Source organism: Thamnophis sirtalis, unplaced genomic scaffold (genome assembly GCF_051295495.1).
Source record: "Thamnophis sirtalis isolate CommonGarterSnake01/CBP01778 unplaced genomic scaffold, rThaSir2_p1.2 scaffold_6, whole genome shotgun sequence".
NCBI lineage: Eukaryota > Metazoa > Chordata > Lepidosauria > Squamata > Natricidae > Thamnophis > Thamnophis sirtalis.
Window position 1 is genome coordinate 77610848 of NW_028261386.1, and position 27285 is coordinate 77638132.

Consider the following 27285-nt stretch of genomic DNA (forward strand, 5'->3'; position numbering starts at 1 on the left):
GCACGAAGCCCAGCTGCGATGGAACCCGGAAGAGAGCGGCTGGCCACACACACATGCGTACTGGCCAGCTGCTCTCTTCCGGGTTTCGGTGCTCCGGCGCACATGTGCATACTCCTATGTCGGCACTCTGTGCCAAAAAGGTTAGCCACCACTGGTTTATGCTAATACACATCCCATTCTAACACCTATTAGGACCCATCTGGACTAAAGGTTTTGTCTTTCCTATTAGCATTCTCTGCACTATACACACTGCATGTCATTTTCAAGATGACATCCTAAACATATTCACTATAGGATACATTCAATACATAGTGTTATAGTGTCATGCTAATAATTTCGGTACTTGCTTTTAATGAGCAACAAATCACCTTAGAGCAACAAGTTACTCCAGTCAACAGTACTGCCAATACTATTGTCATATATTCTGGGCAAGAAGAGTGTCCTAATAATGGATATTCACAAGCTGGAGGAATTTTTTTTTTAAAAAAATCTAGATAGTGACCATGACTGTATGACCAAGGCCACTATTTTGTGTTTTTTTTAATGCAAATCTACAAGTACACCTGAGTAAAGTAAAATAAAGAAATCTATTTTGTTTTCAGTGGCTGTTCTAGGAATATGAAGTCTTTCAAAACAGACTTCCATGAGTTTTATTTTTCAGAATTGTACCTGGAAGAGATTTTAGATCGTTTTATTGAAGTTGATGTGGAGTGTCAAACAGATGTTTTTATAAAAAGGCTACCCAGCCCAGTGTTCATCCCACAGAAGACTGGGGTTGATGTAGCAACACAAATTGAAGATGGAGAGGTACCTACAATATTTCAAAACTATTCTAGATAATCCAAGAGGTAATGGGTTGTTGTTTTTTTGCCAAACATATCTTTAAAATTTCCTAATTTTAGAAGTTTTAGAACAAGGGTGTCACACTCGTGGCATCACGGCGGCATCACATGACATATCATGACATATTTTTCCCTTCACTAAACCAGTGGCCAGCAGATGACGCATCCAGACTGCAGGCCGCGAGTTTGACAGCCTTGCCTTGCTTTAGAAGTTAAAACATTTTGTAATAGTCTGTTCTTTCAAGCATCCTAAAATTCAATACTGTATGAGAACTGTGAAACACCACATCAGATATTCTGAACCCCAGTTCTATTTTTTTGTAACTGGGGTGCTTGCAAGAAAATGGGAGGCAGCTAATTTTGGGGGAGGCAGCGATGTGGCCATAAAGACCTGTCTCTAAGTTCCTTGGCAATCAGGCATCTAGCAGATGCTCCAGAAAAATCCCCATTGCACCTGCTTTCCTAACAACATTTGCTGTATTTACACTCTCAGCATGTTTAAAGCGTCTGAGCATGCTCAGATACAAGGACTGAAGGAGCTGCCCTAATGATGTCCACACTCATTGCTAGAACTGGTTGCCCAAACACAACAATAATGTTGAAATGGGAAAATAGAGACAAATAACAATGGTGTATACTCCAGTCTCCAATTCCTGGTTGAGAAACGATGGAGGTCGTGGTCTCTGGGCTATGGGAAAATTCAAGCAAACAGAAAGTACTTCTCATAGGATATCCATCCATGTCAAAGTTGTTTACCTCTAGACCTGGAGTGAGATACTTCTATTTGTCCAGATGATTTTAATTTCTACTATTAGCATGACCACTAATTTGGGAAGCTGAGGCTTGTAGCTCAGAACATCTGGAGGGATCCAAGTTTCCCCCTCTTATCCTAGGTCAATTGAAGCTGGAGGAAGAAAAAGACAACATCTAACAAAGAGATTGGAAACAGAATTGGGCTTAGCAGAGCTTTGCAGGCACTGCAGTGAGAAAGGGGATTTTTTCATCGTCTTTGTTTTCAGGGAAAATGACTCTTGAGCAATTACAGCAATTTCTTCCCTTGGCTCCTATTGATCCTAATGCTCTTCATGAATGGAAAAAGTTAAGGCATATCAATATGTATCATAAAGGCTTTCATCTGCTCAATTTTTATAACCTTGATGGATTTCATTTTCCTTTGAGAATCGCAATGCGTTCCTTAGGAATGGGTCATGTTTATTGCCTTTCTCCGAACTCCCATTTCCCAGCTAGTCTTTCAAAACTCTGTAAGCTTGGTAAGAGTGATTGCGAGGGGGACATTGATGTTCTCTGAACTTAGTGCTCTGATTATGTTACCTAGCTTGGGTAATGAAACATCTGCAAGGAAACAATCAAGGTCAGAGAGCACGAAGGACTTTTCATGTCAACCCTGAATTACAAATATTCTCCTTTATAAGAATGATTGTCTCCCTTGAACAAATGAAAAGCTTGTGTATGACCTGACCAGAATATATTTTCTTGTTTCCTGTCATGGAGTAGAATGATATTGTACGGCATTTATTTGGCTCTCTTTTTTTTTTTAACTCTCAGCTCTTTGACTTTGACGTTGAAGTTAAACCAATGCTTGAGGTGTTGTTAGGGAAAACCTTGGAGCAAGCTTTGCTTGAAGTCATGGAAGAAGAGGATATTAGCAAACTTCGGGAACACCAATATATCTATCAGCAATTGCGCAATGCAGAGTTGGCTGAAGTGCAACGCCTCGAAGAAGAAGAGCGGCGACATAGAGAGGAGAAGGTAGAATTTTTGTAGAAACCATTACTTAGTGGTTTGCTTGGATACCTATGTATTTTGCTGTAGTATTTTTTAAACAAGGAATTTAGGCTAGGCGCCGTCTTGTCCTTTGCCTTGAGCATCAAAATGTTTTCATCCCACTCTAAAAATTAGCGATTCTTATGTACTTAGTTTCAGATCAGTCAGGTTTTCAGTGACTTGAAATTACAAATAATTTAAATTAGATATGATCTCAAAATGACAGCTTCTTTTATAGCAAGTAAAGAAATACAAACTGATACTATTAACTACAAATATGAGGGATAGAGAACATAAATACTTCAAGTAACAGAATAACAGACTTTGGAGAGACTTTGGAGGTCTCCTAGTCCAACCCCCCTCCCTGTTCAGGCAGCAAACCCTGTATCAGTGATGGCAAATCTATGGCACAAGTGGTACTCAGAGCCCTCTCTATGGGCATGTTAGGTGTTGCCCCAGCCCAGTTCCACTGCACATACGCGCCAGTGGTGGGTTGCTCTTACCGTCACTATCGGTACGCTGCTCAGGGGCCATGTGTCCTGTTCGTACATGCATGCTGCACAGACATGCAATCCACCGCCCCTGTGACACCCAGGTGCTTGTTGGAGCTCGCACAATTGACCAGTTGCTTTAAAAACATATATAGAATGCAGGCGGGCGGGTGGGCAAAATGAGCCACCATAAAGGTACTCTATCAGCTGCTACTACTGGTACGGCCGTTTCAGCACTAAAAAGGTTAGCCATCACTGCTCTATACCATTTCAGACAAGTAGCTGTCCAGTCTCTTCTTAAAAACTTCCAGTGTTGGAGCACCCACAATTTCTGAAGTCAAATCATTCCACTAATTAATTGTTCTAACTGCCAAGAAATTTCTTTATATTTCTTAGTTGGTTCTCTCTTTGATTAGTTTCCACCCATTGCTTCTTGTCCTGACTTTAGGGTTAAAAATAGATTTTTACAGCTTTATCCAGACAGCATATTCTTAATATAAGTCAAGTGCTTATCAAACAATGTTGGTGATATTACTTGGAATTTAATTCCAATTAGACAAATTGAGTTGAGGTGACAGGAGTGCAGTTTTGCTTGGTTACCTGGAAGGAGTTTGGTCCTGTAGCTCCTGAGAAAGTAGACAGGTCCCTTGGGACAGGTAACCCAGCTATATATTTGTTAGATCTTTGCCCTTCTTGACTTCTGAAAGCAGTCTGAGAAATGACTTGTAATTGGATCCATACAAACGTTAAAAAGACAATCAAAATACAACAATCACCTTCACTTACAGAAAAGGGGGAAGTGGAAAAGTCTGCACGTTTTATATATTATGTAAAAATATCCGCATTGCTAAAAGTCTCATGGAAAAATTGATGATTATTTAAAGGAACATCGGATGGCAAAGAAATGCCAAATACAAGCAGAAGCAGAAATGGTGTCTAAGAAAGTGGCAGCCAGGGCATTTTCTTTCCAATATCTGGAAGATTTGATTCCTTCAGTCTTTTTTAGCCTTCGAAGTAAAGGATTTTTCTATGATGAAGTCCAAAGAGGTAAGTGTCGTCCATACTGGAAATATTTTTTTAATCCATATCTGTAATCCAGGTGTAAAATCCACTTACCCTTGCAACCAGTTCAGTAGCAATGTGAGCGTTTGCACAAGAGACTTTCCGCGCATTCGCTGAACACGCCTGCAAAGGTAAGGGAATAGCGAGGGGGGAATCCGCTGTGCCATGCCATTTAATATTAATCACACATCACAGTTGATCATCAGAAAAACCTGTTCGCCTGAACCAGTAGCATTTTTTTTACTACTGGTTCAGGAGAACAGGTAACATTTTTACTACCGGTTCAGGCCAGTCTACCTGAACCCTACTGGTCTGAACCCGTAGCATTTCATCTGTGCAGTAATCCCTTAAATCATCCTGTGTGATAACAGTTAGCCCCCCTCAAAATGTGTCAAACCCAAATGTGTAGAATATTTTAAACGGCTTGGCTAGGACAGTATTTCTTTTGTTCATGTGCTGCTTGGTAAGTATTTTTTTTTACTTACTTTAAATTTTTTTAAAAATTCTCAAGGTGATGAAAAAGATTGTATGTGGTGTTTGCTTGATAAGTTCAGATATTACTGCCTTTTAATATCTTTTGCAATTATTATTTTTAAATCAACCCTGATAAACTCTATATAACAAGAATGTGATTAAAAGAAAATTCCTACAGTAAGAATTAAATGAGTAGCTTAAACTGGCAAGTAATATAATTACACAAGGACCTTGACGGTTAAGTTCTATTGAGAAAGCAGAAGTGTCTTAAGCTGATACTTAGGCTACAGTAAAAACAGCAGCAGCCAAAGTATAAAGGAGCTTTAAAATCCATTAATCATCTCACCTAATCTCTAGAGAAGCATAATCCATACAATACCATGAGCCTCAGTCATTTATTTTTAAGATGAGAGAAAATTCAGATAGGGAAAATATTTATGTTGCTTGATCCCAAACTATTATTTTTATTATTATTATTTTTGGGGACAGTGGTATTTAGCTAGGGATAGATTACCATGGAGAAAATCTATCTGTGTGGTCATTAGGATCACAAACAACTTGATGGCACAGAATCAATCAACAGTAATATTTATACAATGTTGACTAGCGGGTAGAATTATTTTAAAAGCAATTAAACCATTAAAATGAAAAGATTTGTATCAATATTAATTGATTTCTGAAATATTCAAGTTAATAAGCATAAGGTTACTTAGATTTAATGATGAGTTGGCATCAATAAACCACAAACATTTATTATATGCTAAAGGTTTCTGTCTTAAATGTAATAGTGAATCCTAAAGTCTCCACTATGTTGTTACCTATTGCTGCTTTTGCATACTTAAAAAAGGGAAGGAAAGGAAAGGAAAGAAAGCTATTGGTTTCCCAAAACATTCAGAAAGGAATCACAAACTCTGAGAGAAGACGGAGAAAGAAAATATTCTAGGCCAAGCAGGGGGGGAGGAGTTAGACAACTGGATTATCTCCTAAAAGCAAGGGCTTCAAAGTTTTCAGATTGTTGTACCTGAATAATAATAATAATAATAATAATAACAACAACAACAACAACAACAACAACAACAACAACAACAACTCCACCATTGCCGGTCCCAAGCCCGGATGAGAAAGGAGGAGGGTTGGGGTCAGGTTGGCAACTGGCCCCATAAAAAAAACCCACCAACCCATACAATGTGGTGAAAGAAACAAATACATTTTTTATAACACATCGGTCGTCGCACGGGTTAACAAGGGCCACGGCGGATGTTGGGGTCCCTGGACATCCGTCGACAAGTGGGCTACAAGTGGACCAGCCAACAAAATGACAAAAATATAGTGCAGATGAAAACCGTGCCATAATGGCCTGTTACTACAACTCAGAACCAGAAAAAAGAGGTTATTTAAAGCGAATGTATGAATTATGGAAAGAACAATATCCAATTCAAATGTTAGTGAACAATGACTAGCAGACCAAAGGCAATTTATTATACGGAATAAAGTGTTTAGTGAAGTTGAACTTGAGGAAATTCAGGCAAATTGCAAAACCAAAAAAACAATATCACAAGTGGAAATAACTGATATTCAAGACACAATTAAAGACATTATAGTAGAACTCCCAGAAGAAGCTCTCGGGGTGGAAATAACACCACTAGAACCAGTTATCACTGAACCAACTGATGAACTAACTCAAAAACAAAAAGAATTGAAGGATAAGATCATGGAGCATTTTCTGCTTAATGAGGAAAGGCAACGTTTACCATCACTAAAAACTGTGCCTAAGAAAATTTTGGCCCCTATCATGAAAATGGTTAATGCAGTGTTTTCAACAATTGAATCGGGATCCATCTTGGAAACGAACCAGTTAATGTACAGCGCAGCTGTAATAGTCACTAATGAACTAGGCATTAAAATCAAAGTACCTAGTCACACAACAGAAAAAGCATCAAAGCCAAAGTGGAAAATCCGATTAGAACAAAAAGTCAAAAAATTAAGGGCAGATGCTAGTAACTTAAAGAACATGCATGAGCAACGGCTTAAAAACAAGAAAACCATAGATCAGCTAATCAGAAGATATAGATTGGATACAAGAAACATCAATGAAGCTGTAGAGATTGTAAAACAGCGGATAACAGCAACAGCTAGAAAAATTGAAAGATATGAGGCACGAATCATCCAATATAAATAAAATCAGCAATTTCGATCAGACCAACGGCGTTTTTATCAAAGTCTTAATGTGAGTGGTGACACCAAAAGTGAAAAACCAGAAAAGCAGGCCACAGTTGAATTCTGGAAAGAATTGTGGGAAAATGCAAAGGACTATAATAAGGAAGCAAAGTGGATACATGACTTTGGGAAAAGAATTGGCAACAAACAAATGCAAGTATTAGAACTAACAACTGAGATGGTCAAAAATCGAGTAAAAAGGTAAAGAATTTGACATTACCTGGAAAGGACCAATTACATGGTTTCTGGCTCAAATATCTGACCAGTTTACTTGCTATATTGGCCAGGCAATTGAATGAAATTTTACAAAAGGGCCAAATTGATGAATGGTTGACAACTGGAAAAACATACTTGATTCAGAAAGATGCAACTAAAGGAACAACACCTGAAAACTACAGACCAATAACATGCTTGCCAACAACCTTCAAATTACTCACAGGCATTATTGCAGAAACAACATCTTGCCAGTAGAGCAAAAAGGAACAAAAGAAGGAGCAGGGGCACAAAAGATCAGCTCCTAATTGATAAAATGATATTAGAAAATTGTAAGAACAGAAAAACGAACTTGAATATGGTCTGGATTGATTATAAAAAGGCATTTGACTCACTGCCACATAGTTGGATCATAAAATGCTTAGAAACAACTGGCATTAGCAAAAATATTACATCCTTTACTGAAAAGGCGATGAAACAATGGAGAACTGAGTTAGCAGTAGGGAATGAGATCTATGGAATGGTTAATATCAAGCGAGGAATTTTCCAGGGTGATTCACTTTCACCTCTTCTCTTCATCATCGCAATGATCCCACTATCAGTAATCCTAAAAAAAATGAAATTAGGCTACCAAACAGCCAAAGAAGCTGAAAAAATTTCGCATTTACTATATATGGATGATTTGAAATTCTATGGAAAGTCAGAAATAGAAATCCAATCATTGACAAACACAGTCCGAATATTCAGCACCGATATTTCAATGCAGTTTGGCATGGAAAAATGTGCCACTGTATCCATAAAAAGAGGCAAAATCACTGCATGTGAGGGAATTGAAATGCACAATCGCCAACTAATTAAATGCAACGATAATGAAGCCTACAAATACTTAGGCATTCTGCAGTTGGATAACATCAAGCATGGAGAAGTAAAAACTATTGTCAGGCGAGACTATACCAACAGAGTTAGGAACATTTTGAAATCTAAATTGAATGGTGGAAATACAATCAAGGCCATAAATACATGGACAATACCAGTTATAAGATACACAGCTGGTATAGTTAACTGGACACAAGCTGATTTGGACATTTTGGACCAAAAAACCAGGAAACTAATGACAATGCACTACAGTTTACATCCACGTGGTGATACTGATAGACTGTATCTGCCCCGAAAATCAGGTGGCAGAGGATTATTACAAGTGAAGCAAACAGTTGAAGAAGAAAAACATGCACTGGCTGATTTTTTAACAGAAAGTCAAGAACATCTATTAATCGAAGTTAAAGAACAAAAATCTACTGAAGGCCCAACAGACGAAACAAGAATACAGAAAATATGTGATAAAATCAAGAATGGAGAGTTGGCAGAACAAAGCAGTGCATGGCCAATTTCTGGAAAAAATAAAAGATAAAGTGGACAGTGAACAAACTTGGTTATGGTTAACAACAGGTACATTAAAGAAAGAAACAGAGTCACTAATCCTGGCTGCGCAAGAACAAGCTATCCGCACAAATGCCATTAAGGCCAAAATCGAAAAATCCTCTGATGATGCCAAATGCAGACTTTGCAAAGAAGCTGATGAAACTGTTGATCACATACTCAGCTGCTGTAAAAAAATCATGCAGACTGATTATAAATTGCGGCACAATTCAGTAGCACAAATGATCCATTGGAATTTGTGCAAAAATTATAATATTAAAACAACAACAAACTGGTGGGAACATAAGTCACTGAAAATCAGATGATCAAGATCTTATGGGATTTTCGCATACAAATGGACAAAATACTGGCACATAATACCCCAGATATCACACTGGTTGAGAAAAATAAGGTTACAATCATAGACATCGCAATACCAGGTGATAGCAGGGTCGACATGAAGGAATATGAAAAAATCGCGGAATACCAGGACTTAAAAATTGAAATTCAACTATTATGGCACAAACCAGCAGTGGTAATTCCAGTGGTAATCAGCACACTGGGTGCTATTCCAAAAGCACTGGAATTACATTTAAAACAGTTAAAAATTGACAAAATCACCATCAGTCAAATGCAAAAAGCCGCACTGCTTGGATCTGCACATATATTTTGAAAATATGATTACTAGTCAGGCCCTCTGGGTGGGGCCCGACTAGTAATCAATGCCAAATCCGGCGAAACAACTGGCCGCTGTGATACAATTCTGTTATTGTGATAATAATAATAAGGAATCCCTGATTGAGAGTCAAAATTCTAGTGATAGAAAAAGCTATTTTCAAGTGACTTTTTTAACATTAGTTTCTTACGGAATTCTTCAAGAGTTCCATACAGAATCCCATGTTAGTTTCATAAAGAATATTCTTGAGTTCCACATGGTATACTTCAAAAAACCATGTCCTCCTCCTGGATATTGTGAATCAGTGCTATTTTCAAGCTTAACCCTTCTTTCAGAGTGAGAGTCCTTAGTATTTTACAGTTGGAAATATTTTCTGAATAAAGGATAATGCTGATAAATAAAAAAGCACACAGTGATTTTTGTACTTATTTTTAAAATATCTATTAAGTAGCCTTTCTATTATACTTTTAAACCACTACTATTTAGTTCTCTGGATAGATTAAAAATTACTTAAAACACTAAATTATTCTAATTATTTGTAAGAAAAGAAAAGAGAGTACATATCTAAAATGCAAAAGAAAATAAAGAAATAGCACAGCGTAGTTAGCTAACCTGAGAAAAGTTCTTATGTATCTGGGAAGAAAGTTAATGAAACAGAATGGATATATCACCATGTAATTACGGTACATCTAAGATCATGTTATATTTCATTTTTCTCACTTTACTTCACACATACAATTATCTAGATAATATACAAAAAATACAAACCTGATAAGTATAATCTTATTCATTACAATTTCTAAAGAGCCAGTCATTGTACTTTAGTGGACAGGAGTTTTCTACCTATTTAAGAATCACAGCACTGTATAGTACTTGTTTTCCTTTGGTACTTTGCATAGATATTGAGAAAGGATTCCTTCCATATGTGATGGGCCGTGTAGAATTTCGGCTGCAGAAGAAGCTTCTAGGAAGAATAATGACAGATTGTAAGTATGCCGAAATGCTCTGGCTATCCAGGATTCTCTCCTGCTGCTCAGAGAAGAGCTGCATCAATGTGATGCCCAAGCAATTAACATTTTGAACATCTGAATTATTCAAAAATGAGAGGAAAGGACACTAGTATAATGGCCAGAACTCAATGCTTGCTTTAATGCAGGAGTGCACAACTGGGTGAACCACCAAGAGCCTTGGTCATAGCTTCCACAATCCCATCCAATGTTTTTGTCATGCATTTAATAAGACAGAAAAGGAAAAGTATTTAAAACACATATGATCATCAATGTAACTGCCTTGAGTTAATTTCATTTTGGCAAAACTGCATGATTTAATTTTCGTAGTTTCTCTCTCTCTCTCTCCCTCTCCCTCTCTCTCTCTCTCTCTCTCTTTCTCTCTCTCCTCCCTCCCTCCCTCCCTGGCATATCACTTAATAATCTTCCATCTGAAATAGCTGAGAGTTTACATGTGAATTTTTGGTAATGTTGCATAGTACACAACCATGTCATAGTGAAACTGGTTGTAAAGTGTGCCAAGAGGGCAGTGTGTTTGGAGTGAAGTTTTGGGTTTCTTTCCTGCTTATGTTATGTTACCTCTAGATTGAAAATGGTGATGTGAAACTCCAAGGAGTTTCTTGCCCAATATTCTACATATCTCTATTGTAAAACTGCTCAGAAAACACACAACAACCAAAACAAACAGCAGCAGCTTATTTCTTTAGTTTCTATCTATCTACCGGTACTTCTTTCTGAACATACATTTCAGCATTAACCTGCTATCCTTGTTGCTTTCAAATTATGCCTTTTTTATTCAGTTCTATTGCCTTCCTTAATTATGTGTATCCTGAGTCTATGTTGTTGAAACAAAATACAATATCAAAACTGTTACAGTTAAGAGATTATCTACTCAGGGAAACATTAACTTAAGGTAATTACTTTTGCAGGCTTAATCAATGAGGTCCTCAAAAAAAGATTGGACAGTTATGAGGAAAATCAATTACTACAAAAGTCTCCCCTGCATAAAATACCTCAAATCCAGACATCAATGGTGTTTTCTGGGAATGCTGCTATGCTTAAAAAGCCCTCTGAATTCAGAAGACCTTTGATGAGACAATAAAGAGGATGTCACAAATGTTCAGGTAATTATCTATTTGGTAAAACTATAATCCAGTGGGGGGATTAAAACATTTTTACTACTGATTCTGTGGGCATGGCTTGGTGGACGTGGTGTAGCTTGGTGGGCATGGTTTGGTGAGCATGGCCAGGGAAGGATACTGTAAAATCTTCATTACCTCCCCACTCCACGGGAAGGTTACTGCAAAATCCCCATTTCCTCCCAATCAACTGAGACTCGGGACGCAGAGAAGAGGTGAGGGTAGGGCCAGTCAGAGGTGGTAGTTACTGGTTCCACAAACAACTCAAAATTTTTGCTACTGGTTTTCCAGAACTGGTCAGAACCTGCTACAATTCCTGCTTTACTTAATAACACCTTAAGTAATGTTGTGAAGTTTCCAAGAGTTGGCCTAATTAATTTATGAGCCTCCAGACAAAGTTCAAAGAAAACACATTCATTTATTAGGACTAACATCTTGGCGTGGACTTCTGTGGAGCCGAAACTAAATTCCACTTAATGGCATCTGAACTTTACCCCTATGTCCCCTCCCCTCTGGTTGAGGTCATTAATCACATTCTCCAACAGGACGTTATGGCAGGGTTTGGGACATGCGCATTCATATCCCAGTACAGAAATATGAGACTTTTCCTCTGGCCAAAAGTATGCATGGCATTTTCCCCCCTCTTCAAGTTGATAGTAGTCATGGAAACACTTTAGACGTTGACATCTGGCTCCCCTCACTTCCTGAAAGTGACCTATGTAAAACAAAGCAATTTGAGTACAGGTGTATAACTTAGGGAAGTGTCCCTCCCCCAGGCGTGCTTGAATTTTCTGCATGGAATTTTGCTATAAGGCGATCAGCCTGGATATTTCTACTTTTCACCCAAGATGCCTCTGATAAGGGGTAGCCCTTCCTATTGGAGTTGTCTCCTGTATCACCTTGAATCAAGGATATGCTGAACTTCATAATGGGTTTGGCCCCCTATGACCATAGGGCATGGGGTCTCCCGGGGTAGTGGTCTCAGAGTGGATCCAATCACGGGTTTTAAGAGGCTGCTATGAAAACCTGGATGTATCTTCCCCAACAATCGAGGCAGTTTCAATTGCACTGTGACTGGGTTGATGATCTTTACTATGGGGAAAGGTCCCATAAACTTTGGCCCCAGTTTCCTGCTAGACAGTTTTAATCTCAAATATTTTGTGGAGAAGTAAACCTACTCACCCACCCGGAATGGCCATTGTGGAGCTTGGTGTTTGTCTGCCTGTTTCTTATAGGTTTGTGTTGCTTTAGCCAGTGCCTTTTTGACATTTTCCCAGGTCGCTTTCAGCATCGACATCCAGTCAGCCAAGCTGACTGAGGAGGGGGGATCCTTTGCATACTCAGGCATTGGGACGAAATCCATACCGCTCACTATTTTGAATGGTGTGAGTCCTGTGCGACTGTGAACAGCATTATTGTACACCACCTCAGCAAAAGATAAAAGGTCTGCCCTATTGGACTGCTGATAGTTCACATAGCACCTCAGGTACTGCTCCACCATGGCATTCACTCTCTCTACTGCCCCATTGGTGCTCAGATGAAAAGCTGAACTAAGATGCTGAGATGATCCAATGGACTGCAGGAACTCCCTCCAGAACTTAACCGTGAACTGGACCCCTCTGTCTGAGATAATTCTTCGAGGTACTCCATGCAGTCGGTAGATATGCTTCACAAACAATTTAGCCAGCTTGTGAGCTGAGGGTAGTCCGCTACAGGTTATGAAGTGTGCCTGTTTGGAGAATAGGTCTATTACAGTCCAAATCACCGTGTTGCCCCCACTTTTTGGCAACTCTACTATAAAGTCCATTGCGATCTCCTCCCACAGCCTCGTTGGCTCTGCTACTGTTTGCAGTAGTCCAGGGGGTTTTCCTGGTCATCTCTTCATTGTGGCGCAGATGGTACAACTTTTCACATAACTATCTACATCTTTCTTCATGCCAGGCCACCAGAATTGCCTCTGGGCTAAGTGTAAAGTCTTTAGGAACCCAAAATGGCCTGCTGGTTTGGCATCATGACTCCTCTGGAGAATTAGGGTATGTAGGAATTCTGGGACATAGAGTTTTGTCTCCTTCCCTGCAAGGTCATCTCTCTTTGTCAAGATGTGTTGGTTGTTTTGGAACCAGGGGGTCTGCTAGCAGTTCAGGTTTGAGCCTCGTGGTTAGGTCACTTACAAGTCGGTCTTGCCAGTCATGGCATTGCCATCTGGTGGTCACTTGGGCAGAAGTTTGGGTAGAGGGAATGATGGTATTCACTACGTGCTCCCGTTTGCATTTGTGCTGAGGCATGCGGGAGAGGGCGTCAGCTAGAAAGTTCCTCCCCCCTGGAATGTGCTTTAAATCAAAATCAAAACAGTTGAAGTATTGAGCCCATCGGACTTGTTTGGGTGATAGCTTCTGTGGGGTCCTAAGCACCTCTAGATTTTTGTGGTCGATCCAGACTTTGAATGGTTTCTGCCCCCCTTGCAACAGGTGTCTCCAAGTTAGCAGTGCCCCTCTCACTGTGAAAGCCTCCTTTTCCCATGTGGCCTATCGTTTCTCTGTGTCTGTGGACTTGTGGGAGGTGTAGGTGCAGAGTTGTAAGTTTCTTTGGTTGTTTCTTTGGAGTAGCACTGCTCCCACTGCCATGTCACTGGCATCTGCCTGGATCACGAAAGGCTGCTCGGGGTCAGATGCTTCAGCACCGGCTCCTTTTAGTATTTTGAACGCCTCTTGGAAGATTAGGTCCCACTGTAGTGGTTGTCCCAGATGGGGTTTCGTTCCTGGGCTCCCTGTCTTCAGGAGATCTGTTAGAAGTTTGGCAATTTTTGCAAAGGAGGGGATGAATTGCCTGTAGAAGTTCGCAAAACCTAGGAAACTTTGTAGTTGTCTGCGGGTGCGAGGGGGTTGCCAGCCTAAGATGGCTTGCACTTTGGCTGGGTCCATCTCTATTCACTCATTTGACACTCGGTAACTCAGGTAGTCTAACCGTGCATGGTGGAACTCACATTTTGACACCTTGACGTACAGGTTGGTTGGCAGAAGTTTTTTCAGTACTTGGTGGACCAGGGGTACTTGGTCATCCATGGTTTCAGTGTAGATAAGGATGCCATCTAGGTAGACGAGGACCCCCTTCTAGAAGTGCTCGTGCAACACCTCATTTATTAACTGCATGAATACCGCTGCGGGCCCCTGCAATCCGAAAGGAATCACTTTGAATTGAAAGCTCCCTAGGGGGCAGTTGAACGCTGTTTTCCACTCATCTCCCTCTCTGATATGTACTCGGTAGTATGCTTCTCTGAGGTCTAGTTTGGTGAAGACTTTTCTCTTGGCAGATGAGATAGCATGTCCTTCATGAAAGTGAGGGGGTATAGGTTGTGTACACACACCCATTTATCCCTCGAAAGTCCACACACAACCTCATAGTTCCATCTTTTTTTTTTCTTTGAAGAGGACTGGTGCTGCAACCCGTGGCTTGGCTGGCTCAATGAACCCCCTTGCTAGGTTTTTGTTTATGTATTTGCGCATCTCTTGCATTTCTTGGGGTGTCATGGCGTATAGTTTTGGCTTGGGTAGTTTTGCCCCGGGAATGAGTGTGATAGCACAGTCTGTCTCCCGGTGTGGAGGCAGAACATGGCACTCGGCCTCGCTGAATAGTTCTGCAAGGTCCTGATATTCAATCGGAATCAGTTTGGCCTCTGGGGTTTTGTCAGATGTGGTTGCCAGTTGTTCTTGTGGGCTCTTTTGGGGGGTTTCCAGCATGGGTGGTGTTTCTGCTTGCTGGTGTGGGAGGGGTTGGGGGCCCCTTGATATCCTAAGTCTGCGTGTACCCCCTTGCCACCAGATGGTCGGTCCCCACTTGTCCCCACTTCCCCAGGAAACTCCCAGTATGACTGCATCTGTCATTTTGGGGGATATTATGAATCAAATTACTTCCCAATGATACGCTAGCTCTAGTCTCACTGGTTCAGTCAGGTGGGTGGCATAGGCTCCTCTCATTAGGGACCCATCGACCTACTCGAACCGGATCGGGTGGGCCAGTCTTTTTGCTCAGATTCCCAGTTTCAGGATTGTGGTTAGTTAATCAAGCACCTTGTGCAGCCTGAGTCTATTAGGGCTTGAAAATCCCCCTGGTTTCCTGTTTTTGGGGCTGTGGGACACATTGGAAAAAGGAAAGGGTTTGTTTGTTTGTTTGTTTGTTTGTTTATTATATTTATATTTATATGCTGCCCTTTTCCCCCAAAGGGGACTCAGGGCGGCTCACAACTCAAACCAGGGAAGGGGGATACAGACAAAAAATTTAAAAAAAAAACCATTCTCACCATTCGTCATTTTCTCCCTTGTCCTCGCTGTCATATGGTTCAGGCAGCTGGTTGTCATTTCCTGGGGTTCCTCCACTTTCGCCTGAGGGGGAAGGGGCGTCTGCAGCCTGGAGGTCTTTTCCGGACCTGTTGGTAGTCCGTTTGGGGCCTTGTTCTGGTTGCGCCCTGGGCGGTGGGTCTGGCCTTGATTTGGGGGCTGGCGTTGGGCATGCAGCTGCTATGTGGCCCATCCCCCTGCATCTGTAGCATTTCAGTGGACTTCGAGGGAGGGCTGGTCTCATGGCCTGCTGTGGTGCTGTGGTTCCCCGCCAGCTGGGTGGTTTCAGGTCAGGTTGACCCCTCTCTTTCGTTGCTTTCTTGTGTCGTTGGCACGCAGCCCGCTGTCGACTTTTGTTGCTACACAGAACCACTCAGAGAGTTGATTTGGGAAGTCATGGTATGCGGTTACCTGGGCAATTTGCTTGTCCAGGCTTGTTCTGAAGAAATGCACCAGCAGTCGCTCTGGTAAAGGGAGTAGCCTTCCTATGACCCTCCTAAATTCACAGATGTGCTCTTTGATAGGGCGGCCCCTCTGCTTTAGTTTGCTGAGTTCCTCTTCCACATATGGGTCCTCCTCCTCCCCCTCTTCAAACCTGGCCTCTAGCAGTCACAGGAAGTCATCTATGTCTTGCAGTTGGGGGGCTCTCCTCTTGTGGAGGGCTGCTAGCCATTCCCTTGCTTCTCCCTCTAGACCCTCTGCGATAGCATTCACCATGGTTCTGGGGGAGGGTAGAGGTGCCCATAGTGTTCTAGATGGATATCAGCTGAATCAAGAATAGGGCTAGCTGATCTGAATCTCCGTCAAACTTTCCCCTGAATTGGGGCAGGTCATTCAGCCCTACTCCTCCAACCTCCTGTTGGCCTCTGTATGCTTGCGCCTGATATGTCTGGCCATCGTCTTCACTCCTAGTTCGGAGAGAGGGAGGGAGTTGCCTGCTCTTGGCAGCCTGCCTACTGCGTGGGAGAGGCATTAGTTGCCATGTTGGGCTCCTTCTCCTTCTATCAGGAGGGGGAGGGGGCTGCGCTCCAGTCTGCATCTCCTTCCCTCAACAGGATCAGATATCCCTCTCCTCTCTTTTGGGCAGCATGATGGCCCCTCATCAGCAAGGGTGGCCTGATCAAGATCCTCCCTCTGTTCCTCTTTTGCACTCCCTAGGGATTCCATCTGGGGCTTTGGGAGCCTGGCTTGTTTCTAGTCCCACCTCCAGTCCACCCTTGCCAGCTTGCTTGAGACTCTTCCCTGTATCTGGGGACTAGGGCAAGGGAATTCCAGCTCAGCTGCTTTAGGGGTTGATTTCCGAAAGTACTCATCTTGTCTTGCTTCTGCTGCTGGAGAAAACATCACTGCTTGGCATTGCCGCATACCTCCAGCTGCCTGATTTACCCTCCAAGCACCCCAAATGTTGGGGGAGTGCTCGGAGAGCCCAAGATTCAGGAAACCCAGAAATCTTAATAGATTTTTTTAAAGTCAGTTTCGGCTCTCTGTGAAGTTTCCAAGAGTTGCCCTAATTAATTTACGAGCCTCCAGACAAAGTTCAAAGAAAATACATTCATTTATTAGGACTAACATCTTGGCATGGACTTCTGTGGAGCCGAAAGTAAATCCCACTTAATGGCATCTGAACTTTACCCCTGTGTCCCCTCCCCTCCAACAGGATGTTATGGCAGGGTTTGGGACATGCGCATTCACATCCCAGTACAGAAATATGAGACTTTTACTCTGGCCAAAAGTATGCATGGCATTTCCGCCCCCTCCTCCTCAAGTTGATAGTAGTCATGGAAATGCTGTAGACATTGACAAATGTCTTACTCTTTGAGGAACATAAGCCATACAGAAATGTGAAAAATGAAGTGTCTTCAGAATGTTAAGACAAATGTACCACCTTGCATATTTAGCAAAATAAGACAAGCTGAAAGACTATATGGATTTTCTGGTTAATAAGTTTATTTGTTTTGCGTGGCCACCCATCTCATATGTATAACTCTGGGCAGCTAACAGTTAAAAAGAGAATAAAAACAGAATAGAGACTGATCTCCAAATCAGTGTTTCCCAACCTTGGCATTTTGGACTCAATTGTGGTCGTAAGTCAAAGACTACCTGTAGATAGTTCTGTAGATACAACTAAAATAATGCAGAACAGAAACAGTTTTGTGCTGCCAATGAATTGGGCTGTGGGAATTACACATTGTTCACATGGTCCTTATTAATAGCTAGATGCCACTTTTGCAAATGCTTTTTCATATGCAGAGTGAAGTGGGTCCCAACTTTTTTTTTCTTCCTGGAAGAGGGAGCTGAGAATTTTCAAATTAGGACAGCCAGATCTGGAGTATAAAAATCCAGATAATCTTCAGATGGCAGCAAAGACTTACCGTAAAGACTATTCATGCCATTTTGGGGGGGAAACAGGCATATTTTTGCAGAAAATGTGCCATTTTTGTTCATTTTCCCCTCACTCCCACCCCCCAGGAGCACTCTACAACCTCCTAAATGCTATTCATGCCCTTTTTTTGAAAAAAAAACGCTCCCGTTTTTGTGAAAAACGGGCCATTTTGGAGAGGTCTGCAGAGTGCAAAAACGTTTTTTAAAAAATTTGCCTCTTCAAAATTGTGGCTCATCTTACACTACGATGCGTCTTATACTCTGAAAAATACGTTAAGAATTTTCTACATAACTTTGTGGGATATTTTTCACCCAATCAAGCAATCAATCAATGAGAATAAAGCTGGAAAGAACCTTGGAGAACTTCTAGTGAAGTCCAACAGCCTGCTCAATCACGAGACTTTACACCATTTCAGATAGGTGGCTGGCCAGTCTTTTCTTAAAAACTTCCAGTGATAAAGCACCTGCAACTTCTGATTTGAAATCCTGATTTGCTGCCCTAATTTTATCCAACTTCCCTTTTATTGCTACCACTAACTATTTTCCTTATCCTGAACCAGAGAACATCCTAACCCTCCATACTTGCTAACAATAGTGGGTCTCCCAGAAAGGAGCCCTGGAAGAAAACTATTGTTTAGAAGTTTGAATCCAAGCAATGTGCTTGTTTGTAACTCATAAAAGGTAAAATTGTCAATTCGCAAAGCATCCCTGGCCTGCTCTCAAGTTGTCATAGGAAATGGTTGATGGGAAACCAATGAAACAGCACAGCAGCACAAGACAGATGCACATTCCACCTGAGGGAAGAGGTCTCTACAACCCGTGAAATTGCCATGTTGGCTAATGTGATTGACGGCACATCGTGGGGGGACAGGGGGGAAACAGATTCATGATTGGGGCTGTAAATTTTGTGGGATCAGAGTTGGCTTCACTTGGGCACCTGCCGACAAATAGTGATTAACTTCAATGAGAAAAAAATCTCTTCCATGGTCACATTTCAACTTGTTCTGGTACTGTTTCAAACAAAAGGGTATGTGCATGTGTGCAATTTCTTGCCCTGATTGAGACATGAAAATGAAAACCTGACAAAGGAAAGATCAATAAAACACTACTGGTAGTCCTCAACTTACAACCGGTCATTAAAGACCGTCAAAGTTATGATGACTTCAAAATAGCTACTTACAAGTAGCGTATTTTTCAGAGTATAAAATGCACCTTTTTTCCTCAAAAAAGAGGTTGAAAAACTGGGTGCATCTTATACATTGAATACAGCGTTTTTTTGCCTCCTGAAGCCTCACCCCCTTCACCAAAATGTCCGTGCATACCCTTATGGAAGATTTCAGAGAGCTCCTGGGGCTGGGGAGGGCAGAAATAAGCAAAAAATGGGCCATGTTTTGCCCCCCACAGCCCACAGCAGCACTCTATAAGCCTTCATAAGGCTATACATGCAATTTTTTAAACAAAAAATGGGCCCATTTTCACAGAAAATGGGCCGTTTTTTGCTCGTTTCCACCCCATTCCCCCAGGAGCACTCTGCAAGCCCCTCCAAGGCTATTCATGCCTTTTATTTGAAAAAAAAACGGGCCCATTTTTACGAAAACGGGCCATTTTTGGGAGGTTTGCAGAGTGCAAAACTTTTTTCCCCCTTTTGGAAAGCTCTTTAATTGATTGATGAGAATTACAGCAGGAACAAAGTTAGGTGCTGCAGATTGTCAGCGATTTCCTTCTCCTGCACATGAATAAATACAACTGGAAACATCTACCTACCTACCTTCTCTCTCTCTCTCTCTCTCTCTCTCTCTCTCTCTCTCTCTCTCTCTCTCTCTCTCCCTACCTATCTACTGTATTTCTTTCTCTCTCTCTCTTTCTATTTGTCTCTCTCTATCCCTCTACCTACCTACTCTCTCTCCCTACCTACCTATTGTATTTCACTCCCTCTCTCTTCCTCTATCTACCTACCTACTTTTTTTTTTTATTTGCCAATTCAAAACCTTGGTGCGTCTTATACTCCAGTGCATCTTATACTCTGAAAAATACGGTAAGTCATCCTTGAAATTCTGACCTCTGTCACTCTGGTCACGTGATCACATTTTGGTGCTTGGCAACTGACTTGCACTTACAACCAGTTGCAGCATTCTGCGGTCATATGACTCACATGACCACAATTTGTGATGGGTTTTTTGCCAGTTTCTGGAGGGGGAAGGCCATCTGGGAGAATTGATTTGCTTAATAAGCATATAGTTCACTTAAGGACCACAATGACTTATTTTATGACCTTCATTAAAATGTTTATAAAATTATGTCCTATCACACAGTGCTTCAACATTTTTACTTCAGTAACTTATAACCAAAATTCTGAACTGTATTGTGGTCATAAGACAATAACTACCTGTATATTTTCATATGTTTCGCATTAATTAAGCTTAGCTGTATAAAATCGTATTTGCAATGGAGGATAATATAGGATAGATTTTTACACAACTAAAATTGTGGGGGGGGGGGGAGCATTAACAGAAGTAATAAAGATGAAATATTTAGCAAACATCCAGGGTATTTCTGGAGTGGAATAAGAATGAATGCATTTTATTATTTTTTAACCATGACTGGATATTGCCTTTAATGAAATTCTAATTCTAAATTAATAATTTCTCAAGAGTTTCTGCAAGTGTTACCACTAGATGTCAGTAAAATTATTAGAAGCAAACTATACTTCTGTGTTCTTAAGCATGCAATATATTTTCTGGGTGGCTGAAGTTGTGGCATTCATTAACTGTATTAGGCATGCCTAGTCAGAAAGACCAAGAAGACTCACAGAAGTCCCATGAATTTATGGGAATATAGTCTTAACAGTTAACAGTTTTGTGTGTCATGTAGTAATAATTGCTTAGTGCTGAACTGCACACATTTACATGACCCTCTTAAGTGTAGCCTTTAATAAATCCATTTTCATCTTCTTGAGAAGAAAATGTCTAGTCTCTGTCGCCTAGAGGTGGAGCTCTCACCTCATAACCAGGATCCTAGGTAGAGGCAGATGTAGAGGCAGGAGGGTGGACTAGATGACCTGCAAGATCCCTTCCAACTCTGTTAATCTGTTTAAAACATGAGAATTTACTTAAACACCTAGAGCCCAGGTGTCAAACCTATGAAACATGTTGCCATCATGTGATGTTTTGTGAGGTTTTTTTTCCTTTGCAAACCCGGGATGAGCATGGCCTGCATGTGACACATCTGGCAAACTGACCGCCAATTTGACACCCCTGACGTAGAGTGCTGCTAATAGTGAATACAGATAGTATACAGAAAGTGACAGAAAAATGAAGCTTACCCATGGTTAAATTATCCACGGGGTATTATGCACTATTATACCATATATTAGCCAACCATATTTTAGCCAAGTATGTTGTGTGAATCTTTCCAGAAGAAGTCAAATCAGACTTTCATTTCCCCCACCCAAGTTTGCTTGGCAAAATCTCGCTTAAGTTTCATTAAGTCACAATTTCCCAGATAGAAGATTGGCAGATGAGGCAGTAAATCATATCAAAACATTTTTTTCTCACTCGCCTAGAAAATTTACATTTCTTCCATGCTGGGCTACAAAAATCTAAAGGACTATTGGACCCTGATCTACTAGCCCAGGGCTATCAAACTGGCAGCTTATGGGCCAAATGCGTCGCATGCAGGCCATGCCCGCCCAGCTCCGCAAATGTGGAAAATGTTACAAAACGTCACATGACATCAGCGTGACATTGGGAGTTTGACACCCATGCACTAGCCCTAACTCATTCGTGCATAGACTGGAGTCACATATTTCATTAATATGTGAAGCCAGCCATTGTGCTTTTATATAATTGATTACAAAATGAGAACCCAGCCAGTTGCGTTTAGTCAATAAATCATAGCTAAGAAAACTGCAGTTTAACGTAAACGGTAAATCCATCCTTTGTGGCATAGTCAATGAACTACGATTAAAATGAATTAAGGCACAGGGGAATAGTGTGCATTAATCTAGCCATGCACACACTATCATATGCGCATGATACATTAGGACAGTGGTTCTCAACTTTTTCTTCAACTCGCCTTTAGATACCTTGTGTGGCCATGAACCATAGCCACAGAACACCAAGACTTAACTCCAGATTTAAATCATAAAAGTTCTTCCAGCCTTCGTGGACTCCCTGTGATGGCATCACGCCCCCCCCCCCAAAGGGGTCACAGACTACAGGTTGAGAACCACTGCATTAGGATATCCAGTACTTTTTAAAACTAAAAACAAGGCAATGTGGAAAACACCTTATATCTCCCTCTGGTCCTTAAATATATCTATGCTAGAGATGTTAGAGCCATGCTTAACCATATAAGGAGCCTTAACTTGTGCCAGTTAGGGGTTTTCATGAAGCACTCTAGCCCAATTGTACTAACTCTTTAGTACAACTTGCCTTCTGTCTAATGCAGAGGTCCAAAACCCTTGGTCCATAGATTGGCACCGGGCTGCAGCATGCCAGAAACTGGGCTACGCAAACAAGAAAAATTCCATCTACAGGATGCAGACAGCATGCAAAACCACATCCCCTCTGGTCCATGGAAAACCCTTTCTCCACAGAACCAGACCCTGGTGCCAAAAAGTTTGGAAGCTGCTGCTCTAATGCCTAGGCCAAGGATGGCTAGCCTTTTTTGGACCAAGTGCCCAAAGCGCGTGACTCCCCGAAATGCAATGCGCATGCGCCCCTGCACATGCATGCCCTCCGCATGCACCTCACCTCCCCACGCATGTGTGTGCGCCCCCCGCATACACCCCCTCATGCATGCGCAGCAGAGAACTGAAGACCAGCTGCCCGGTGGGAGGCACGCGCTTGTGAGGTGGAGCTGAGCTGGGGAGATGGCTTATGTGCTGATAGAGAGGGCGCTGCATGCCATCTCTCGCACAGGTGTCATAAGTTCACCATCACGGGCCTTGAGGATATTCCTGTTAGCGGGCCAGCACTTCAAGAAGAGCATAGCTACTTGAAAGAACATGGCTGAATTCCACTGCAGGAAATTAGTTTAATTGTTAACTACAAACAGTCCCACCTTGTTCAGCCTCGTATGCCAACTGAGACTACTCTCTCAGCAATGTGCTAACTGTTAATGAAGTTATAAACCAAAGTCTGAAAGTGAATTATTAAAAAGATTAATTATTATACATATTTGTCATATGTATCCTATCTGAAAATTTACTGTTTCTATGTACATTGGGTTTCCAGGTGGAGATTTCTGCTACACTGCTAGTAGTATACTAGCATACTATATAAAAGCCATATTTAAACAAGCCACTGTTTAATATGATGCAGGAATTCAGCCAGTTGGGTTGTTACTCAGAAAGGGATGCAAGATTTGTAATATTTGCTTTATTTGCAAATATGTAGGATAAGTATATTGGAAGCAAACAGATCTCCTGCGTTGAAATCCTGAAATGTATCTTTTACAGCTTCTTCTCTACTAGAAAGTTGGATACCACCAGCCTCTTGCAACTAAATATAGCCAGAACCTCTCCACATTCTTTCCATTTCAGCCTTCAAATTTTTGTTTTTGCTGACTCTGCGGACCCACCCTTCTTGTCTAAATGGGAACCTTTTTCCTCCACCTTAGGATGAAGGTTGAGGACAAACTAACTTGTATAGTCAAATCAGAACCACCCATCCAAATGAGAGAACAGCAAGGGGAAAATTTCATTCAGCCCTTGCAGGAGTATTAAAAGAAACATTTAAGAAGAAGAAAAGTAAACAGCTCAGCAGTGATTGAGTAGGTTAATGGGCAGAAAATTACAAACAGTGCATGGAAGCACTGAATGAAAACAGTCTAAACCCTGAAGAGAAAATCCACCAGACTGCAATATTGCTATTTATTGCTATGTATTTTAAGCTAATTTAGATGGGTGTCCATTTGCCAGATAAGGTATTACAGGTTTGTTTTGTCTTTCCAATCACAAAATTGTTTCTCAGTTATTAGTAGTCCATCTAACCATCATTATCAGTCACCTTAATAAAGCATAAACTTTAATTTTGAACTCTTAGCCATCAATCTACTTGACTGTTATACCTATAATAAAGGTAAAGGTTTCCCTCGCATATATGTGCTAGCCATTTCCAACTCTAGGAGGTGGTGCTCATCTCCATTTCAACGCTGAAGAGCCAGCACTGTCCAAAAACATCTCAGTGGTCATTTGCAGTGGGCATGACTAAACGGCGAAGGCATATGGAAATCTGTTACATTCCCACCAAAGGTGGTTCCTATTTTTGTACTTGCATTTTTACATGCTTTCGAATTGCTAGGTTGGCAGAAGCTGGGACAAGTAACAGGAGCTCACTCCGTTATGTGGCACTAGGGATTCGAACTGCCAAACTGCCGACCTTTCTGATCGGCAAGCTCAGCATCTTAGCCACTGAGCCGTCATGTCCCTATACCTATAATAGTCCCTGTTTAATAAAATAGTGTGGGATGTTTACCCAACATATAGTTCTGTAAAAACAATGTATACACTATGAGGACTGTCCGGTCAAAGTTAAGAAATATATAAGATAACATTCAATGGAGAATTTAGCACTTGTTTAACTTTTTCTTACAGAGCTCAGTAAACCTTCAAAATCTTGCCAACTTTTGGCTGGATTGTGATATATATTGAGCACTATTAATTAAGTACTCTAGTGTCATTTTCTATTAATAATTTGTTCTTATCCAACATATAAACTCAGACTTTAGAAACAACTAAATAATGAACTTCTTAAAAAGTGATTAAAACCACAGACACCTTATTTGCATTGTATGTAACCCAAATAGTATAATTTGTTTGGTTTTTTTAAAGGACCAATGTTAAATTATTTTTTGCATGTTTTATGTCTCCACAGAATCTAAAAAGATTGTATATAATCATTTGGGAGAATCTACTGAGTACTTGTGAAGAAAGCTGTTATTCTGGCAAACATTAAACCAAATGCTATTTTTCAAATGCTATTTTTTTAAACTGGGTATTTTGTTTTAAACCTTTGTCATTGTAGCTATTATTTTGCCTTTATCTCTATAATAATCTTCTGTAATTGAGACATATGGGAATACAGTATACTATTTCCTGTAACAATGTCACTTTCCAATATGTGGAGAAAATTTGGGTTTAGCCATATTAAATTATACACATTAAAATTAAAATGATTTAAATTAGCTTAATTTGTTAAGTCTCATGTTGTCCACCAAGTCTATACTAATCTTTCATTACAGTATGCTCTTTTTATCTGTTACTGATTTTAATAATTACATGCTAATTTCTTTTGTTAAGCCATTTTTAAGGGAAGAGATTAAGAGATTTTATAACAAATATACTGGAAAAAATATTTACTTGATTATACAGCCTTTATTCTATAATGAAACTAAATTGCATTTAAATGTTACCCTGAAAACTACTATCTTCCTTTCTAATGGACTGATAGACATCTATAACATGCTTGTAGCTATATTATGGCAAATGCATCTATTGTAGAATAAACTTATTTTCACACCACTATTTTTGTATTATTTTCTATTCCGTTGAGGACTATATGCACAGCCATATTTATAGAAAGTACAACAATGGTTCCGTGTTTGCAGTTTTGTTTTTCAAAACGTCAATTAGAAAGAAAAAACAAGATTTAGAGAGATTATTCTGCTGACTTCCTGTTAGCATTTCAAGGTCACTTGTCCAATTGTGTGAAAGTTGTAACAAAAATGGTAAATGACAAATGTGGGTTCCTTCATAAACATGGGAATTAAAGCATTCAGACATGCTGAAAACACTTAAGACTAAATAAATTAGCTCTGTTTGGTACCAGCTAGAATGAAACTGGTTAAAAGAAACATTTGATGGAACAGTTTCAGGACAAATGAAATTCCTTGCAACTAGCAATACACTGAGTTCAGTTACATAATAGTATACAGTATTTCATTTCCTACATGTGGAACACCAAGAAGAGGTACATGCCATCAGTATCCATAGCTCCTTTTTGACATCAGGAAATGCCCCTTGGCTTATCTTTTTGATATAAAGTCAAGACCATGAAAAATAAAAAAAACAAAGATGGCTGTTTGACCAGTTTTAAAAAGTATATTCTACTCTTGATTCCCACAAGGTCATGTTTTTAATACTAGAACATTTCTGCTGCTTTTGTATTTGCAAATCTTATTAAGCTTGTAATCATATCTGCACTTTTCAGATTACTTCAGTAAAAACAAATATGATATGACGGCTGTATGATGTAAACTTCATTGGATGATAAAAATTCTCATGACAGGTTCTCAATCTGGTGCATGTTTTTGGATCCGCTGGCTAGTGAACATCCAATATTTTTTTAAAAGGCGTATAGGTACAATCACAATTGAACCCAACATTTCTGTTGTTAAGTGAAAGATTTGTTAAGTGGGTTTTGCCCCATTTTACAACCTTTCCTGCCATAGTTGTTGAGAGAATCATTGGAGTCATTAAGTTAATAACACTGCTGTTAAATAAAATCTGGTTTCCTCATTGAGTTTGCTTATCAAAAGGTCACAAAGGGGAATCACATGATCCCAAGATGCTATGACCGTCATAAATATGAGTCAGATGCCAAGTGTCTGAATTTTGATCACGTGACCATGGGGATACGGCAACAGTTGGAAGCATGAAAAATGGTTGTAAGTCACTTTTTTCAGTGCCGTTGTAACTTTAAATGGACACGAAATGGACTGTTGTAAGTCAAGGACTGCCTGTACAATATTTGAATAATCTTAGAGCAGGGGTGTCAAGCCCGCATCATCACGGCGGTGACATATGACATATCGGGACTTTTTTCCCCTTCACTAAACCGGGGGTGTGTGTGGAACAGTGGTGGGTTGCAGGTGGTACACCCTGGTACGGGTGTACTGGAACTTGTCCCAAGCACCGGATACCATTCTCATCCACCCGCCCCAGCTCCTTACCGATCTTTTAAGTCTTCAGCGCTTCCGCGCATGTGCACAGCGCGTACAGCACCTGCACTGGAATGGGATCCAGAACGGAACCCACCACTGGGGTAGAGCCAGCACTTGACACATCCGACTCGCAGGCTGCCAGTTTGACACCCCTGTTTTAGAGTATTGTTAACAGTTCGTTCATATGGAATGTAGTGTTGCTAAGAGAAGGACAATATAAAATATTTCTTTGTCCGTGCAAAGAGGTCTGACTTATTTTTCTTTCTTGTATTTTTACTCTAGAAGCGGTCACCAACCTGTC

The 27285-nt window shown here is 40.6% G+C and overlaps 1 protein-coding gene across 1 annotated transcript in view; it reads left to right on the plus strand.

The window, feature by feature from the left end:
• RSPH3 (radial spoke head 3) overlaps positions 1-25543 on the plus strand; it is a 35349-nt gene extending 9806 nt beyond the window's left edge. The window contains exons 4-9 of the mRNA XM_087719132.1: positions 662-807; positions 2409-2612; positions 4003-4165; positions 10076-10162; positions 11113-11307; positions 24917-25543. Of these exons, the coding sequence (XP_087575258.1) occupies positions 662-807; positions 2409-2612; positions 4003-4165; positions 10076-10162; positions 11113-11285 (773 nt within the window). The 3' untranslated portion in view covers positions 11286-11307; positions 24917-25543. The remainder of the gene's footprint in view (positions 1-661; positions 808-2408; positions 2613-4002; positions 4166-10075; positions 10163-11112; positions 11308-24916) is intronic.
• The last annotated feature ends 1742 nt before the right edge of the window (positions 25544-27285 follow it).